This window comes from Suncus etruscus, chromosome 10 (assembly GCF_024139225.1).
Source record: "Suncus etruscus isolate mSunEtr1 chromosome 10, mSunEtr1.pri.cur, whole genome shotgun sequence".
Classification (NCBI taxonomy): domain Eukaryota; kingdom Metazoa; phylum Chordata; class Mammalia; order Eulipotyphla; family Soricidae; genus Suncus; species Suncus etruscus.
This window is the reverse complement of record NC_064857.1, coordinates 39,852,384-39,872,619: the sequence shown is the minus strand read 5'-3', so window position 1 is coordinate 39,872,619 and position 20,236 is coordinate 39,852,384. Positions and strand designations below refer to the sequence as shown.

At 40.1% G+C, this 20,236-nt stretch overlaps 1 protein-coding gene and 1 non-coding gene across 3 annotated transcripts in view; one reads left to right on the top strand and one right to left on the bottom strand.

Annotated features, from left to right (window-relative positions):
• Nucleotides 1–15,922, bottom strand: part of LOC126020481 (aspartyl/asparaginyl beta-hydroxylase-like) — a 92,620-nt gene extending 76,698 nt beyond the window's left edge. For both annotated transcript variants that reach the window (XM_049781962.1, XM_049781963.1), the window contains exon 1: nt 15,559–15,922. In XM_049781962.1, coding sequence (XP_049637919.1) covers nt 15,559–15,700 — 142 coding nt within the window. In that variant the 5' untranslated portion in view covers nt 15,701–15,922. The remainder of the gene's footprint in view (nt 1–15,558) is intronic.
• On the top strand, nt 12,263–12,369 carry LOC126021407 (U6 spliceosomal RNA). Its single transcript, XR_007499925.1, has one exon. It is a non-coding gene; the product is annotated as a U6 spliceosomal RNA (small nuclear RNA).
• Nucleotides 15,923–20,236: the final 4,314 nt, after the last annotated feature.

Below are 20,236 nucleotides of genomic sequence, written 5' to 3'. Positions count from 1 at the left end.
GCATATAATCATAGTAGGTCTGTGCTCTACTAACTCTTTTGCCCTATATATACAGTATTATATGAAACTGTTAAATCTATTTCCAAAGTGACTCTACCATTTTATATATCATCAGCAATGTATAAGAGTTCTCATCAACTCCAAAGTTTAATTTTCTTTTCAATTACATTGTTGGAAAAATACATATTTCCAGCTCCATGGCAATTTAAAATGTCAATTTAAATAATGAGTAAGAATATGAGATATTGATTAAAGAAATAGAGAAAGAAAATAAATGTTTCTGGAGACTCAAGCCTAATATGGAGTCCGTTTAGGGAAGTCTGTAAGCAGTGTTAAATTTCTCAGTTTGAGAATCTACTGTGAATAATTAAGAGATATTCTTGTCCTTTAGAAGTAGCTAAGCAAGTATAACAGGCATGATGATTAACAGCTTATTTCACATCGTTCCCAGGGAAACTGAAAAAGGAGTGAAGATAAATACACAGAGAACAACATGTTCGTTGTTGGAAATTCTAGGTGAAGGATATAGAGTTAACTAATGCATAAAATATTCTAGCTGTTAAGGAAGCCTAATTTTCAAGAAAAAAATGGGAGTGTATAAGAATTAAAATAGGGTCCAAGGAATAGTACAGCAAATAATGTGCTTGATTTAGACATGGTTGACATGGAATTGATCAACGAAATCACATATGGCCTCCAAGCCCACAGAAGTGATCTCTGAGTGCAGAGCCAGGAATAAGCTAGTAGTACAGCAATTGTGACCCCCAAATTTATTACTTAAAAATTAAAATAACTAATTGTTTTAAGCTCAAGTGTTAAGACCTAAAACTAGCACAAATACAGCAGGTAAAGGACTTGCTTTGCACATAGCTGGCCCAAATTCAGTCTCCGTATCCCATAGAGTTCCCTAGTCCCAGCCAGAAATGATCCCTGTGCAGAGGCTCCTGCCCGGTGTATCACAAGATGTGATCCAAAAACAAAAATAATAAAACCAGCACGAATAAAAAGAATACCTATCAGGCACTGTTTTCAAAGTTACTTAGTGTAAGAGGAAAGCATGCCAGTTACCCAAGAATTTCCAACTATCTGCTCTCTGGATATTTCCACTGCATGCCCTGTGCCCACTTCAAATTCATAGGAGACTTTACTGGTGAAGGGTGGTGTCCATTGGATGACCGAAACCCAACAATGGACATTTTTGTAGCCATGGTGCTTAAAGAAATTACTTTAAAATATTTTTTCACAGGAAAGAAGAAATCTAAATCCTTTCCACATCACACATTTCGAGAGGGTGTAATCTCCCAAAAGAGCACTTCAGCCCCGGATCAAACGTTTGCAAAGGACTCACCCCACCCAATGTTATGAACAACACACCCAAACTCAGAAGCCTCATCCTCTGGATAGTTGCCTCCACTGTTTCCTAAATGGAGCCCCAGCAGCAACCAAGATTCCAGAGCAGGAGTCATCCAACTCCAACCTACTGACTAAAACACAAGTACTAAAGGAAATTTTTCTTCAGACATAGCCTGCAGACAACTTCTTTAGAGCCTGTAAGCATATATATATGCTTATCATCATGAGTGAGTGCACAGTTCTGTATTGTGCTGATCCCATTAAGGTTTTCCCTTCATGCATATACTCTGAATGTATTGGGATCAGACAAAGCTCAGAATATGAGTTTAAACCCTGCTAGTCACTGGCTCTGTAGGATCTGAGTAGCTCTATTCTCTGGCTGTAGAATTAAACCACCGAACCTAGTAGGCTGAGTGTCAAGTGATGCAGGAATCGGTCTCTGAACCCCTTGAGCCTGCTTGAGGCACTGAATAGACAGTGAATATATTCACTGAAACAATATCTACTCAAACCAACAAAGATCTGGAAGCAACCCAAGCACCCCCTGACAAATGAGTGGAGAATAAAATCATGAATTTGTCTTCACTTAGCTGGAACTGTCAAGATAAATTGAGTGAGTGAGTAAGTGAGTGAGTGAGTGAGTGAGTGAGTGAGTGAGTGAGTGAGTGAGTGAGTGAGTGAAAAATACCAAGTGATTTTGCTTATATGTAAAACCTAAAGAAACAAAGAAAGGGAATAAATTATATCCAATGGAAATAAACCCTGACATATTGCCAAAAGAACTGAGAACTGGGGCTGCCAGGAAGCAAAGGTGTGGGCAGAATAAAAAAAGGATCTTGGGACAATGGTGGAGAAGTCAAAATAATCTAGTGGGTGTGACCTAGAACATTTCAAACATTAAACAATAATATCAATACTGTGAACTATGATATCTCAATAAAAAACTTTAAAAATATAAATAAGTAGGGGCAGGAGCAATAGCATAGCAGATAGGGCATTTGCTTGCACACAGCCAACCCAGGTTTGATCCCTGGCATCCAGGTCCCCCAAACCTGCCAAGAGTGATTTCTGAGTGCAGAGCCAGGTGTGGCCCCTCAAAAAATAAAATGAATAAACTAATTAAGTCAATAAATTTACAGGTATTTATTTTTTTCAATTCACATCAACCATGAAATCAATACTCTTTGGATTCAGTTCAATAGGCAAACTTCATCATACAACCCATATTCTTCCATCTTAGCACTGGGGGGTTTTCAAAGACAGTGTAAATTCCTTAATGCAGTGAGAAAAAAAAGAGTTGTTCTGGGTCCTAACTAGCCATTAAAAAAAAGCTTATAAACCGCATGACTTTGTAGAATTCTGTACTCATAGTACACCAGTTTCTTCTAGTGCTCTCTGGTTTGTTTTCTAAGCACTCAAAAATCACTTTTGATCCTAGAATTTTGTCACAAGACATTGGTCTCCAGTTGCTGGGTCTACTTTTCCTTACTTTATAAAGCAATTATTTGTCCATTCAATATCTTGGCTATCTAGTCTCATTTTCATGATTCTCCAAAGATGAACCATTCAGAAAAGTTCAAGATTCTTGAAACATTTTTCTTCTTACTTTCCCTACTCTTCAGTCACGACACTCATTCAGTCAACACCATCAGAGGCTCTTTAGTTCATTTCAGATGTGACATTTCCCTGCTGTATCCCTATGTCACTGAGCCCAGATCCCAACAGTAATCAGCCTTTAACTTCACCAGAAAATTTCCTGTAACAAAGGTCTAAATTATAAATACAAATTATTTTTATCTCATCTATATAAGGCAAATCAAACGTACATGGTAGTTTAAAAATAAAACCACACAGCCTTCTATGGTGGAAGAAAAGCTGATTATAGATGAGGGACAGAAACCATCACGCTCAGTTAAAAATCCAAGGGACTTCATTCTTTAGCTGCCCCACCCCGAAGTTTTCCAAGTCTATCCTGCTCTTCCCAATCTTACCCTGATTCAAAACCAAATTATGCCAATATCACATATTCAGAGATCTCCCCTAACTCAACTCTTGCTGACTCACTCTAAACTGAACTCCTTCCAAAAAGCTTCCCTCATTCTACCTTTCTCCAACTAGTCTTTCCCTGGGCAGAGGTCACTTAGAAAAATAGTCACCAAGCATCCAGCCTTCTAGAACAAAGAAGCTGCTTTGCAGCAAACACTGTTTCAGGACCACCAGAGAGATATAGCACAGCTGTAGGGCATTTGCCTCGAAAGTGGCAGACCTGGGACTAACTCTATATAAGGATTCCTGCATCCCATATGGTCCCCAGAGCCTGCCAGGAGTGATTTCTGAGCACAAAGCCAGGAAAAAACCCTGAGGGCTGCAGGGTGTGACCCAAGAAAAGAAAAAAACACTGTTTCAAAGGCCAATCTCTTGATGAGGATGGTTCCAGGATTACCTGGTTATTCTGACCTTAGTTGAAGGGTCCAAATTAATTGAAGTTGGCTGAAGTTAGTTATGACCCACAATAAAAGCTGAAGTCTTAAAGTTTTATACATTAATGTGGTGCCAGTAAATACAGGTTTGTTTTATAAGCACCGTCTTTAGAACAAGTGAGGCCTTTTTTCCTACCAGTGGTGAAATAATATTTATGCAATGCGGGATAAAAATAGGGCCCTAGAGTGATAGTACAGCAGGTTGGGTGCATGCCTTGGGCATAGCAAACTCAGATTCAAATCCTAGGAAACCCGATGGTCCCCTGAACACTGCCAGAAGTTATCCCTGAGTGCAGACTCAGAAGTAAGCCTTGGGGGCCATTGGATGTGGCCTGAAAACACATATATACGTATATGTATATATATAATTAAATATATAAAATGCCACGTGTAAGCTTTATAGGTATATATTTTAGATATAGAATATAACATTAAAACGGGAAAATACTATACATACAAATAAGTTCTTATCTAACAGAGATGGGAACACACAAATCTTGTAGTGCAATGGGACCTTATACCCTGAACACTGACATAATGACCTGGCACAGGCCTCAGAAGAATGGGCATTCTCCATTCACCCCTGATCTAGGGAAGCCTTCTACGAAATATCCAAGGTTGTCTATAACATCACCTGAAAGCAGTCCTCCACCAGGGAAGATCCTACCGCTGCTCTGACATCAACCTAATCAAAAGAGACTTCCCTTAACACTGAGAAGACTTAACAACAACAACAACAACAACAACCTGCTTACTGAACAGGGCTTTCTGCATTACCCTCTAATTATGAAGTGAAACGAGAGGATGCTCCACACTAGCCTGACTTTAATTTCGGATATGCAGATTCCAGGATCATTAATACAGAAACCTGATACCAACAATAGAGACTGTGAAAAATAAAACTGTATTGGCACTACAGACTATGACTTGGATTGAACAAACTAGTTTGCCTGGAGCCTAGAGTTGGTCTTATGCCAGGAAACTTCAGGGGTAGAATCTTCTTGTATTTAGGCCAAGGCTTTTCCTTTCCATGTCCCCCATATTTTGGTGGGTCTAAGCAAACAATATTTGCACTCTAACACCATTTTTACTGTGCTCCTCTGACTCTAAACCTTAAAAAAAAAAAACACTTAAACTTTTGATGTTAACTTAAACTAATATGCATGTGCATGAAAATGTAAAAAAATACTATGCCTTCAATGTTTAAGGAGTCACATAAATTTCATGGCTTTAGATTGCTTTGTGTACTGCTAAGAAATGTCATAATGTACTACAATCTGGGGACTTGTGGACAAAGTAATTGTACATGGGTTCTGTTTTATTTTTCTTAATGTTCTTTGACTGTAAGTCCAAAATTTAGGCGTCAGTAACGGGATTTTTTCTGAGAACTCTGTTTATGGGTGATTGTCCTTCCACTGTTACTTTACCTTGTTCTCTTTCTTTGCATCATTGTTCTTATAATTAAAAATTAAAAAATTTTAAAAAATATATATATAACTCAAAAAAATAGATATAGCATATAGTACATAATATGATAGTGCATATATTATATGTAAATATATATTTTAGAATAGTAAATAGTATGCATATTATATAATCTTAAATATTTTATTTAGCATACTATATAGTTAATATTCTAATATATTTTATATATGCATATATATTACTCTAACTTGCAATTTGTTCCAAACACCATTTTAAGCATTATTTTAGCAGTTTTTACTTCAGTTTCATATACTGTTTCATATACTGCTGAAACCTAGGCTCTAAAGCCTAAGAAAATACTTTTAACTCTATGTATAAAGCCATTGGGAAGAAAAATTTAGCAGCATTTTAGTATTTACATGAATAATTTTAGCTTATCTTTGAGTCATATTTAAAAATAAAGTAAATGGAAAACCAGAATCTTGCAATATAAAAACTATTCTACTTCCACAAAGGAAAAAGTAAAATGAATGCTTCTATCCAAATTTTTCAGACGAAAGAATAGGACTAAGGAGAGTAAAGAATGCCTTCCATTGCTTCATAATGCCTTCCTATGGGAAGCCCAAAGCTAGCAGTTAGTATGTTCAAACTAGTTTAGTGCCTAAGTAGCAATTAGTCAGTTATTGCACTATTTAAACAGCTATCTATATTGCTATTTCCCAAAGTAGGTGATACAGCCCCAGAGGGGTTATTGGGACAATCACTCACTAGTAGTCACAGGTATTAATTGGAAGACACTTAAAGGTAGATTTTTAGTAAGAGTACTGAACAATATATTTCTCTCATAAGAGACGGCAGTGGAGGGCCAAAGAAGCGCGGTAACCTCTGCTCTGTATCAATGAAGAACACACATTTCTAGAAATTTTGTAGCTTTGTTTCACTGGCTCTATCTAACATTTAAAAACTTCAAATTCACCCAGCCAACACACAATCAGAAGGTATGTGTAACATTCAAGGCAGCAATGAAGAAGTCTAAAACAGTCCCTGCTGTCAATGCACTTAGTCTACAAAAGAGAAGACTAGCCTATATTGTCTCTTTCCAACATTTAGTGAGAACCTACTATGTCCAGAAAAATCATTGAGCACTAGACATATAAAGAAAACAAATAATAGAAAACAGACCTATCTCAAACACTGGTAGGTACTTCCACAAACCTAAAATTAAAGAGCCTATCCCCACATTTTGTATGAACCAGGAATGAAGAATTTTTAAAATCAAAGAAATTTTAGCAAAAACCAGTGCAGAGAGAGTTGAGGGCTTAAGTCACATGCCTAGCAGGCACCATCTGATTCCAGGAGGATTAATGGCAATAACCCTGGAGGCTGAGCACCTCAGGCTGTGGTGCAGAGAAGATCCTGGCACCAAAGCCCTCAGATACTGGCATCCTGGGCCCTGGCAGTTAACCAAGCCGGCCAAGAATCACTAAGAGGGACATCCAGATTTCCGGAGTACCACTTCGAAGATCCAATGAACAAAAGGAAAAAAAAGAAAGAAAACAGAAACCAGCGTAAATAAGATTGACATGTAAATTCAGCACCAAAGAGGCTCTCCAGTAGTTCAAGAAAAATTGAAATTAAAGTAAAATGTGAGACTCAGAAATAATATAGTGCTTGCCTTGTAAGCAGCAACCCTGACTCAATGCCCAGCATGAACCCGCAAATATGAAGCTGAAAGCAGCCTCTGAATACTACCAGATATAATTCAAACTCGCCTCCCCCCACAAAAAAAAAAATCAAACAAATGGAACCAATATAAGCAAAGGGCTGTGGCTCAAGTCTAGAACTGTATATCAATCTACCCAGTTCACCACACCCTCAACCCCAAACCACTCTTTTCAGTGCCCATGAGGCTCTATAGAAGCCCAAGCAAGATCATGGGCAAACACAGCTGGGTGTGGCCCCCAAAAGCATTTTCAGAGAACAATGTGAAAGTTAGGGACAAAGTTTGCATATACTGGTAAGAAAGATAAGAACTCAACTCAGAAGTTGAAGGAGAGAACCACAAAACAGTAGAATTTGCACAAGGGAAATAGCCATAAAGGCCCTTACACCTACATGAAATCCAGGGGCAAAAAACTAACATATTGGTTATGAAATAAGATTTGATCAAGAGATGATAATTTTGATAAGATAAGATTGATGCTGGGCCCGGAGAGATAGCACAGCAGTGTTTGCCTTGCAAGCAGCTGATCCAGGACCAAAGGTGGTTGGTTCGAATCCCGGTGTCCCATATGGTCCCCTGTGCCTACCAGGAGCTATTTCTGAGCAGATAGCCAGGAGTAACCCCTGAGCACCGCCGGGTGTGGCCCAAAAACCAAAAAAAAAAAAAAAAAAAAAAAAAAGATAAGATTGATGCTTGCTGGCTGGCTCCATGAGTCACTATGTTAACCCTGTAAGTATACGTGTGAGAGAGAATGCATGCCTGCTTTTCCTGGGGTAACACAACAATGTCCATTTCCCTGGAAGTTGCTATAACTAGATACCAGCACTACCATCAACAGCCCCATTTAATCTACTCTTTATCCACTTTAAAGCACAGACCGCATCTAAAAAAAGAAGGTAATAGTTAAAACAATTGCCAGAAGGAGCAGGTCAGTCAAATGGATCTCTCAAGGGGCCACAGAATAGCCCAGATCCTTCAAAGACCTTATATAACTGTTCATTAAAATAGATGCTTAGAGTCAAAACCACTATCTATAGCAAAATGTGTCAGGTGTCATCAATTTGATCAAAACTAAATTAAATTCTGTGATCTGCCACTAAAAAATTTACCATACCAGTCGAAAGTGTCCAAGAAATACCCTGAAAAAAAAATTAAACTCTGACCAAATGGCTAAAGCACCTTTATTTCAATAAATGCAAAGAAAAATAAAAAATAACAGTATGACTAGAAAACACCAACTTGGCTCCCAGAAGTACCAGATGTAAGAAGGTAAATGGCATATTATGACAGCAGCCTACAGCAAAGAAGGAAGAGGATATACAGTTGATCTCTAATTCTGTAGTAGAAATGATCAGACTTATAGGATCTAAATGCACAAAGACAACCAAACCTGAGTCTACCCCCACAGACTTATAGGGACATCAGGTTAAATTAGTCCCTGCACCTTGATACCAATAAACCCCAAAGTACTTAAAAGACTACAGAAGTACCCAAATGTGTTGCATATTGTCATCATCATACTGAAACAAGTGTCACAGACTTGCATTAAAGGATTATATTGTATATATTGTATATGTATTAATGAGCAAAATAATGTACAGACCTCTAAGGAATTAAGAGAGTTAAAAAATAACCATGAAGGTTGGTGCTGCAAATGGAAAATTTTGTCCCCAGGAAGAAAGTGGAGAGAGGTACACAAAGTCACAGAATAAACACATCTAGGATACTAATTTTACTTATAAAACATACTCAAAAGTAATAGTTACTTTTAATTTTTATAAAAATATAGGCAAAAGGGAATTCCCTTTCTAATCTCCCCAAAATTTACTGTGCCTATGCAAAAAAAAAAAAAAAAAAAGCACAAATTAATTTTTTTGGTTTTATTGTTGTTTGTTTTCTTTCTGGGGTTTTTTTTTTGGGGGGGTTGGTTGTTGTTGTTGGGGTTTTGGAGGGGTTATTTTTGGGTTCTTTTTGGTTGCTTGTTTCTTTGGTGTGTGTGTGTGAGCTTTGTTTTGTTTTTATTTCAGGACCGTAGTTATTGTGTGGTTCTTGTCTTTATTGTGTGGTGCTTTTCAGGTTTTTGGTTTGATTTTTTTTTTTGTATTGTTGTTATGTTTTTCTTCCTTTTTCCCTTTCTTCTCTTACATTGATATTTACAGCCTCTAGAAGGACTCCCTCCCATTTTTGCTTGTTTGATTTTTGCCCCATTTTATTTTTTTTCTTTCCTTCAAACAGAACCACATAACTTGAACCATCTTGTTCCACCTCACAAATTGAAGGGGAAATAATGGAGGGTACCAAGACCAAGCAGTCATATGAACATTAAGTAGAAATAAAAAAATGATCAGACTTAAGCAGCAAATCCGAAGCCAATGACAACAGGATACCTAATCTACAACAAGCTAGACACATAGGAGACCACTTATACTAGCAGCCCGAGTGGTAAAAGCGGGGGATATGGGATGCATGCTTTGAATAGTGGTGGAGGGAGGACAATATTGTGGTGGGAATGACTCTGATTCAATGTCACTATGTACCTAAAATATTACTGTGAAAGATTTGTAATCTACTTTGGTCAAAATAAAAATTATTAAAAAAAATATATAAGCAAGTATGTTCTTACTTAGCTCTATACCCTTTCATATTCCAAGTTTTTAATGCTACCTTTACCATTAAAAGTGCTTTAAAGGAGGTATGGGGATGTAGCTGAGAGTGAGAGGAGGGCTACACAGCCCCAAAGAAGAGTACTGGTTGCACATGTGGTTCTGAGATCTGTGTTCAGCAACATTAAACAAATTGTACTTCCACAAAAATATTTGAGAAATGTGGCAATATACAAAATCAGTTTCAGAATTATCCCAACACTGAAAGGAGAAAATAATTCTTCCCATTGCAGATTTCTATTGGCTTACTATGTCAATACTGTCTTAAGTTAATAGGAATCCTGGTAATACCAAAAGAAAGACTTTATATTGTTGAGATCTGAGATCTCAAAAGTACTCTAGATATAATTTAATGAAATTTCTTATACAAAGAAGAAATAGGGTATAAGCAAGTTACTGTTATAAATTAACTGAAAAAATGTTCTAGTTACCTCAAGCCCGGAATTTGAAAACTAGATATTAAAATACAGGTCTGCCATTCATTTTACTTACTAAGGAGGTTAAAATGCCTGGAAATTGGAGAAAGGAGATGCCACACCCAGGTGGTACTTGGAGGTGACACACCACTCAGAATAGTGGTCAAACATAGTGCTGAGGGTAAAACCTGTGACTCAGGCATGAAAAGCATGAATTCCAATCCTTTGAGTGATCTCCCAGAACCGCTTTAGCCTTTGTAAAGTATGTTCAAGAATTTCCTCAAAAGTTTATTTTTTATGGGACAAGAACAATAGCACAGAGGATAAGCATTTGCCTTATATGTGGCCAACCCAGTTTCAATCCCTCTGGTCCCAAAGCCTGCCAGGAGTAATTTCTGAGCGCAGAGCTGGGCATAACCCAAACAAACAACAAATAAAAGTTTTTTGGGTTTTTTTGTTTGTTTGTTTTAATTTTTATTTTGACCAGTGGATTACAAATTTTTCACAGTAATTTTTTAGGTACATAGTGCCATTGAATCAGGGGCATTCCCACCACCAATGTTGTCCTCCCTCCACCCCTGTTCCCAGCATGCATCCCATATCCCCCTCCTTTACCCACCGGGTTGCAGTATTTTTATAATTTAGTTTCACATAAGCTGATGAGGTTGGAAAAAGAAAACTTTGTTAATGAACACAAGACAGCAGAGAATCCTAAAAATGAAAGAATAAGGCCTTCCTATCTTTTCAACCCACAACGACTAACAGAGGATTAAGCAACTGCCCTAACTAATGAACTCTGGCCAGAGAAATGGAATTTCTCCAAGGCCTCATTTGTAGTAACCCAAAATGCAATGGGTTGTTTTCTTTAGTTCCTAGGAAGACTGAGAGATGTGAAAAGAAAAAAATATAAGTGACAAATAACCACAATGTAAATATAAAATTTGCACATATACCATAGTGTATATTTATGCAGATAATTCACAATAAAATAAGTCTATGTAGGTAAAACTATTAGGAGCAAACTCTTACTATTGTTTCAAATATATACTGTTGGAGATTGGAGAGAAATAAACAGTAGTAGACATTCATCAATTGTTTTGAGAGGGTAAATTAAAAACTAATTAAGGCACAGAATGTGCATTCACGTTTAGGAAGCATGTTCAACAGCGACACCTATCGATAGGTGTAGTGAAGTAGTAGTGCAAAGCTTTCAGACAAAAGTAGATGTTTGCCATCCTTAGGAGACATGTGTCTGAAACATAAAATGATAATAAAAAGGCAAAAAGTTCTACAAAAGAAATTCAAAAGGCTATCATGAACTTTTCTAACTAAAGATTTTCAAATCAGTAAAAGTGAAAGAAATGGTTCTCCCTGCACCAAGTAACTGCAAGCCAAAATTTTATATGCAAAGATACCTAATCCTTTCATGTTTCTTTTATATGTTACAGTATAAAACTAACAAAGGTAATTACTTCAGGAAAGCAGACATTTTGTTTGTTTGTTTATGGGCCACACCAGCGCTCAGGAATTACTCCTGGTTCTGTGCTCAGAAATTACCCCTGGCAGGCTTGGGAGACCATATGGGATGCCAATGATCCGTGACTGAAACCAGATTGGCCATTTGCAAAGAAAATGCCCTACCCGCTGTTCTGTTGCTCCAGCCCCAAGGATATTAGATATTTCATCATGTTTTTCAATGTGTGTTGTAGAATTAAGTGTGAAGCAGACACTTACTTTAAATATTTAAATATTGGCTATAATTCAGTGTATAGGGAGCTTATCTTGCATTAGACTGACCTGGGTTTGATCCCTGGCATTACATATTATTGTCCTTTGAGCCATACCAGGAGTGATCTCTGAGCACAGAACCAGGAGAAAGCCCTGAGCAAAGAATTGGATGTGGCCTTCCCAGAAAAAAAATCTCAATGAGATCTTATATATACATACATATACATGTATATATGTATATATAAGTAAATATATATATCCCCAAAGTTCAGTTTCTCAGTATTACTTTTCAATAAAATTATCACCAATCTATGCAGAAAGCATATATCTTCTGCATATATGCCAGACTTTTTCCTAAACTGCATGCTTCAAAGGAGGATGTCCATTCTCCCACACTTCCATACAAAAATTTAAGAAGTAAATTAATGAGACCAATGTTATTATATCAGCAACACATCTTAGAAAACTATTTGAGTGCTTGCTTCGGCAGCACATATGCTAAAATTGGAACGATACAGAGAAGATTAGCATGGCCCCTGCGTAAGGATGACACACAAATTCGTGAAAGGTCCCATATTTTTTGGAAAAAAAAAAAATTTGAGGCCATGCACTTACTTTCAAGCTAAAACTTACAAAGGTAATTTCTAATATAATTCTAATTAAAGAAAATGTAATTTGTAATAAAAGCATATTCTCTTCTTAAATAACTTGCTGTATTATGTTGTAAGAGACAGCATGAGGGGCCGGAGAGATAGCATGGAGGTAAGGCATTTGCCTTTCATGCAGGAGGTCATCGGTTCGAATCCCGGCGCCCCATATGGTCCCCCGTGCCTGCCAGGAGCAATTTCTGAGCCTGGAGCCAGGAATAACCCCTGAGCACTGCCGGGTGTAACCACCAAAAAAAAAAAAAAAAAAAAAAAAAAAGAGAGACAGCATGAAACTAAAGAAATAATTTTGGTACTATAACATCTTGTAATTAAATAATCTAAAATTCAATTAGAATGGTATTATAAATGAATAAAAAAGTTTTCTATTTTTGTCTTGGTTTCTCCAATAACTTGTTGGGCTTCCAAAAATTACACAACCATTAAGCAACCTTTATATGATTCCTTTATACGATTACAGAAGGAAGACAAACAGCCCTCATACTAATACCACTACAAAGATTTCATCAGCTTCTGGGCTTTTTTGACTAAAAGAATAGTTTGAGCACCAATGTCTATCAATATTTCAATTACTTACAAACATAGCAATAAAATAACTTCCCTGGCACAAAAAAAAGTATTTGTCTTGCATGTGGCAAAGCTGGCTCCATCCCCAGAATCACATATAATCCAAAGAGAATCACCAGGAGAGTTTCCTGAACACAGAGCCAGGAACAAGCTTTAAGTAAACCACTAAATATGGCTCAAAAATATGCAAAACGAAGTTCCTTTATTATGCAGGTATGTCCTGCTATAAGAATCTAAGTAGAATCACATGTTTACACTGCAGAATAAGTGTTTTATGGGTGTAAAAGAAACCAACTCAGTATCAGGTCCTGTACCTTCTTTCGGCCGCACAGTCAGAATTCAGTATTTACTCAAGAAAATAAAGGATGTCAAAACAAAACAAAAATACTGTGTACATGCCAGGCTTTAATACAAGTATGTGTCATACTTGTTATTCTTTCACTTTTATCTATTGGGAAGGATTGTGTGATCATGCCAGGTCGAGTTCAAATCTTACTACTACCTCTTTGCTCAGGGGTTACTTTGTAGGTAGGGGCTAAGAGGAACATACGTGGTGCTAGGAATTGAACCCTGGTTGGCTGCATTCAAGGCAAGCACCTTCCTGATGAATGATGGCTTCAGCCTTGACCCTTCTCGTACATTTATTCTTTTATATACAACATCTATTGCATGACAATTATGGACTAATATACAAAATTCTTAGACAACTATAGCTCCTCAAACAGAACGTGTTGTGAAATGCTTGACTATGAAAGGAAGAACACAATCATTTAGTTTATTTACTTATAATGTACTACCTGACCTTTAGAATGCATGTTCTTGTTACTTAATATTCCCTGATACTAATTCCTCCCAATATCTGGCCTTACAAAGAGAACGGCTCAGATGCAAGGAACTCTCTCTGCCAATGTGCAGCAAAGGAGAGTGGGAAACAGAGCTATGATTTACTGGTAAACAACTAGAGGAATCTTTTGAAAACAATTACCATCAGCAACTTGTTCTTCAGTTGTCTCTCTGCTCAGTCCCTTCCGGAACAGAGACTGCTACTTAAAAACTAAAAAAGTTTAGCTAGAACTGTCTGAGCAATCAATCTGGCTGTTAAAGAAACTTACTGGCTATTTGGCCAAGAAAGAAGACAAACCTACTTTATGTCAAAGGTGAATGAGCAAAGTTGCCTTTAACTTCCAACTGTGTTTATCTTTTTCCATTCGAAATATCACTGTTAGTTCTAATGCAAATTTGTGCAATAGCTTTAATACCATACTTAATCTTATGCATTCAGTCACCAATCAAATATTTATTGAGCACTTAGCAGAGGGTTGGGTCATTCTAGGAGTTGGGACAAAGAACAAAGGAGAGGAATAGGAGAGATGTGTAAAAATAAGAACATTAGGTAGCAATTAAGTGCTTTAGGAAAGAGTAGCTCTTTGAAAAATGACAATTAACTGATTAATATTTTTGAGAGATATGAACAAACATTAACTTAGTAGACAAAAATATCACTCGAAATAGGAACGTTTACTGCTCATTTCCAATATCCATGTACACTGCAATTTAATGTAAATGAGTGCACAAAGATATGAAAGAAAGCCAGACCCACTGAAATAGGAGACGAAACAGATTTCAAACATCTGCTCTCCCTCGCTGCTGGCTTTAGTACATGGAGGTGATTACCAAGACGATTTTTCAAGGGGGGGGATGGGGGATCAAACTTCTCCCCTCACCCCCAAGAGTTCTCTAAGTTGCTCTTTTAAAGCTCCAGGTTCAGCCAGAACTTCTTTCCCCTGATTTTTGGCTTAGGTCCCAACTCGCTCAAGATGCAATGGTTCAGGGCCAGAGAGAGATATATCGCAAGGAGGTAAGGTGTTTGCCTTGCATGCAGGAGGACGGCATCCCATATGGTCCCCCCGAGCATGCCAGGAGCAATTTCTGAGCGTTAGAACCAGGAGGAACCCCTGAGTGCTGCCGGGTGTGACCCAAAAAAATACAAAAACAAAAAAAGAAGGCAATGGTTCAAAGATGGGTCATTTCTCTTGCTCCCATTTGCAATTCCACGGAAGAGAGAGAGAGAGAGAGAGAGAGAGAGAGAGAGAGAGAGAGAGAGAGAGAGAGAGAGAGAGAGAGAGAGAATGCCAGAGTGTGTGTGTGTGTGTGTGTGTGTGTGTTTCTCTTGCTTCCATTTGCAATTCCATGGAAAGGCCAGTGTGTGTTTGTGTGTGTGTGTGTATGCCAGAGTGTGTGTGTGCGCGTATGCACGTCCCCAACCTCTCTACCTCTGGGTGCGCCCTGCAGGTGAGGGAGAGGCGTGTCGGCCAAGAGCCACCCCAACATCTGGATCCCCTCGAACCAGGCAGTCGCCCTTCCTTCCAAGGCGCCAGGCAGGCCCAACACGGCGCGCGGCCTGGTACCCAAAGGAGGAGGCTCTGCACGCAGGGAGGGCCGAGTTCCCGACCTGAGAAGAAGGACTCCCGCCTCCAGGATCAGCCCGGGCCCCGGGAGACACGCCCCAGGCCCCCCACATCCCTGAGCGCCTCTAACCTCTCCGGCTCCCGGACCTGCTGCTGCTGCTGCTGCTGTTGCTGCTGCCGCCGCCGCTGCTATTGCCCGAGCCCTGGCTGCTGCTGGAGCCGCTGCTGCTGTTGTGGCCGGGGCCGCCTTTGGCATTCTTGCGAGGAGCCATCTCTCACGCCTCGCACAGCCCGGGCCGGGGAGGAGCAGCAGCAGCAGCCGGAGTGCTAGAGGACTTCACCAGCGGCGCCTCACCTGGGGGAGCACTGCGCGCGCTCTCCCCTCCCCGCACGCGCGCCTAAGCTGCAAGCTCGCCTCTAGGGCTGCAAACTCTCCTCTGGACTGCGCGAGGCCCGCCTGGGAGGCCACGCCCCTTCCCGTCCCGGCCCCGCCCCGCCCCGCCCGCCCAGCTCTGCTCCGCGTGCGCGAGACCCGCCTGGCCCCGCCCCCTTTCTGAGTGACGGCGCGCGGGAGCCAATCATCGCCGGACTCGCACAAAGAGGCGGGCCCCCCCACGCCGCACTGTACCACACAGCAGCTGCTGGCTTCCAGCTGTGCGGAGCGCTCGAGCCGTGGCCGGGCGTTCTAGGCGGCTGCCTGCCAACGCGCGAGCGAGCGAGCGAGCTCTCAGGCTCTCCAGACAGTCGGACGCGGCCTTTGGGAACGTGGCACACGGGGACAGCGAGAGGGTTCTCGCGAGCTTTGGCCGACCCCGCGGATGGGGGTGGATGGGATGCCGCGGAGCGTGGGGCAGGGCCCTGGTAGGGCTCACCCATGGCCACGTGTGCAAGGCCCTGCTGCTGCCAGAGCTACAGCGTGGGTTCTTGGCCCGCCTTTGGGGGGATGTCGTTGCGCTGTCTCTCCTCTCTCTCCTCTCCCTGTCACTACTATCAATGCAAAGATCTTTCTGAAATGATAGGCTCTTCTTCTTCTTCTTCTTCTTCTTCTTCTTCTTCTTCTTCTTCTTCTTCTTCTTCTTCTTCTTCTTCTTCTCCTTCTTCTTCTTCTCTTCTTCTCTTTTCTTCTTCTTCTTCTTCTTCTTCTTCTTCTTCTTCTTCTTCTTCTTCTTCTTCTTCTTCTTCTTCTTCTTCTTCTTCTTCTTCTTCTTCTTCTTCTTCTTCGAGTTGTCACTACTAACCATGCAAAGACCTTTCTGAAATGATAGGCTCAAGCCCAAGGCTCTCTCCCCCTCTCTCCTTTCTCTCTCTCTCTCTCTCTCTCTCTCTCTCTCTCTCTCTCTCTCTCTCTCTCTCTCTCTCTCTCTCTCCCTCAACTCTCAGACGCTGACATGGGCGATGTTTTTCACTACTATCAATGCAAAGACCTTTCTGAAATGATAGGCTCAAGCCCTAGGTTCACTCCTCACCGAGGTTGTTGGCCCTCCGTCGGGTTTTACAGCGGGGCATCTTGAGTTTCAGAGGCTCTTAGTTAAAAGGGGAAAAGGGGCAAATGTAGACAGAAAACTAGTTCATTGTCTTGTCCAGGCTGACCTTCTCCTCGCTGTGGAGAGTAAAAGCCTCCCTTACTCCTGAAGAACCGGCAGCCCAATTGGTCTGAAAAATAGGTGATGAACAGGCCAGGCAGGGTTTGAGGGAAGGGACGTCGTCGTCATCATCATCTTTGTGTCGACAGTGTCTGCTTTGTAACGGACTGGAGAGAAATGTTGAGGGCTTGATAACGTTTGGAGGGCTGGCGGCTAACAGCAAGACAAAAATGTAAGAATATTGTCCTTTGGGAGCGTGGCCTCGAGTGGTGCCTCGAGTGGCCACGAACCAGGTAAGGCAGTCGTAGCTGAGTATTCGTTTGTTCCTCTTTTCCAATTTTGCCACAGTTGCAGGCAGGTCCCAGGGCCACCCACTTCTTCTGTAAAAGTCCTGATGTCCCGGGCCCGGCGGTGGCGCTAAAGGTAAGGTGCCTGCCTTGCCTGCGCTAGCCTTGGACGGACCGCGGTTCGATCCCCCCTTGTCCCATATGGTCCCCCAAGCCAGGAGCTACTTCTGAGCACATAGCCAGGAGTAACCCCTGAGCATTACCGGGTGTGGCCAAAAAATAAAAAAAATAAAAAAAAAGTCCTGATGTCCCAAGATTCTCGGTGATCGCTCCAGCAATGGGCCACACCGCCCCTTGCGAGAAATGACCCCTTTTTTCCTTTATTGTGAAACAATACTAATTATTATCATAACTATATCATAACTCTTGAACACTTAAGTTGCCATTTCTGTTTTAAAAATCAGCCCTCCTAACTCCCTCCTATCTTCCATGCATTCCCCCCATGTTTGTTTGTTTGTTTTGTATGGGGGCCACACCCAGCAGAGCTCAGGAGTTACTCCTGGCTCTGTGCTCAGAAATCGCTCCTGGCAGGCATGGGGGATCATGTGGGGTGCCGGGATTCAAACCACAGTCTGTTCTGTATCGGCTGCCTGCATGGCAACCGCCTTACCACTGTGCTATCTCTCTGGCCCCATCCCCTGACATTTTTCAGTAAAGATAGGACAACTGGGTTCAGACAAACTTAAGCAATAATATTAATTACAAAATAACCAAAAGGATTAAGGTGAGAAAAACAATGTGCCATCAGAAAGATATTTGAAAACTTGGGGGGTGGGGACACGGCTTTTTGAGGCCACACCCAGTTGTACTCAGGGGTTACTTCTGGCTCTGGGCACAGAAAATTACTTCTGACAGACATTGGTTGGCCACATGCAAGGCTATGATAGCGGTCCGGGCCCTAGATATTTGACCTCTTAAAATACCTCTTACTGTGTTTATGAATTAGGAGTGAGCTTGTAGACTTAGAGCAAGAGACCAAGCAAGTGAATTCTCGCAGCTCCTAAGTAGAAGATCCAGGATCTGCCAGGGTACAGTTTCCTTCCTGAACAAAGAGTCGCTTTTGAGCAGTTTCCTTTGGCTTTCATCAGCTATCAGCTGTCTCCCTTGGGTTCAGTTGGCAAAGATAGTCTGAAATTAGTTGGAGGGTACTTGAGATTGAATTTATCTCTTTGAGGAATTTCTTTTTTTTTTTTTTTTTTTTTTTTGGTTTTTTTGGGGCCACACCCTGTGACGCTCAGGGGTTACTCCTGGCTATGCGCTCAGAAGTTGCTCCTGGCTTCTTGGGGGACCATATGGGACGCCGGGGGATCGAACCGCGGTCCGTCCTAGGCTAGCGCAGGCAAGGCTACCTTACCTCCAGCGCCACCGCCCGGCCCCGGAATTTCTTATCTAATTCTAAAATATCATAAAAGGATAATTTGCTCTTGATTTCCCAAAATTTTGATCCAAACCCCTTAAAAAAGGTACTTTGATGTATTTCTTTTCTTTCTTTTCCTGGGTTCCCAAACTGAGGCCCCAGACCCTACCTGCAGTTTTTGGACAATCAAGCTAAAGATTCAGTGCAAAGGCCTAAGGATATTGTACTATGATAGAGCATGCAATGGCATGAATTACTCAGACAAACTCAGCAGTACTGGAAGACTACTCCTAGTACTAGCACTACTCCTAGGTGCTAGGTATCCATGTGATGGCAGGATTGAAATCAGTAGAGTGAATCTAAACCTTGTTGATGCATTTCTTAAGGCAAGCCAATATAGACACTGTAAATAAAAATTTCACGAATTTAGAGGTCACCTTGTACTAAAAAAGATCTTGTTATAATACCCATTTGTAACCTCAGATTAGGAACCAAATTTATAGTGCAACCACAGGTACTGCCATCTATATATGGTTTACTTTCAGAGACTAAATTCCACTGAGGTAAGTATTCAAATTATACATTTTATATCTATTCAAACTTCCCACTCTATTAAAAATAAAAATCGCAAAATGTTACTTGAATCCAAGAATATCTATTCTTAGGTTCTTTCCTTTAGTTTGAAATTAATAAAAGGACAATTGTTCCTTGTTAGCCTACTCTTTTTTTCTGTGATTTCTGAGTAAGTTATGAACAAAATGTAGATAAAGCAATGTTATGAGGACCTCAAAGACAAGACTAAAGTAGGACAATGTATTAATATAATAATTTAGTAGAGCTTTTGAAGTAGGACAAGCATGCCTTTCAGATATTTCCATAAACTTTCCCTTGGCTTCAGTGGGATTTACAAGTGAGAACTTGAGGACAAGATTTGTCCTAGTTCTGGATTTTTTGTATTTTTTTCTCCTGTATTGACCCTTCACAACCTGTAACCTAATGTTTTCCAAAGTACTTCTGCATTTACTTATACTTCTGAAAACATGGTTTTAAATTACATTTTATCCTTCTTAGAAAGTACTTCTTTTCTAATCTTCATAATGTGAAATTTTATTATGTAAAATAATATTAGTATTTTTTATCTTTATTTACTAAAGGAAATCCTACCCCAAAAGAAAAGTTTAATTTCAAGCCATCATGATTTAATAATACATTTATATTTTACATTGGTGGAATTTGTTACAATGAATGTTTTATGGAGATATAAAGGAATTTTTAAGCCTCCTATAATGGGAGTGTTTTCCAATTAGTTCCATTAGTTATATCTCAATAAGTGAATGAAATATATCCATTGAATACACTGACATATTACCATATAAAATTAGTGCTAACTAGCAAGTACACTTTTTCTTCTACTTAAAACTTTTTTCTTATTATAAAACTGTGATTACCAAGTGGTTAATAATGCAGTTATATTAGGCATTGAATATTTCAGGCACTATCGACTACCAGTGTGACCATTCT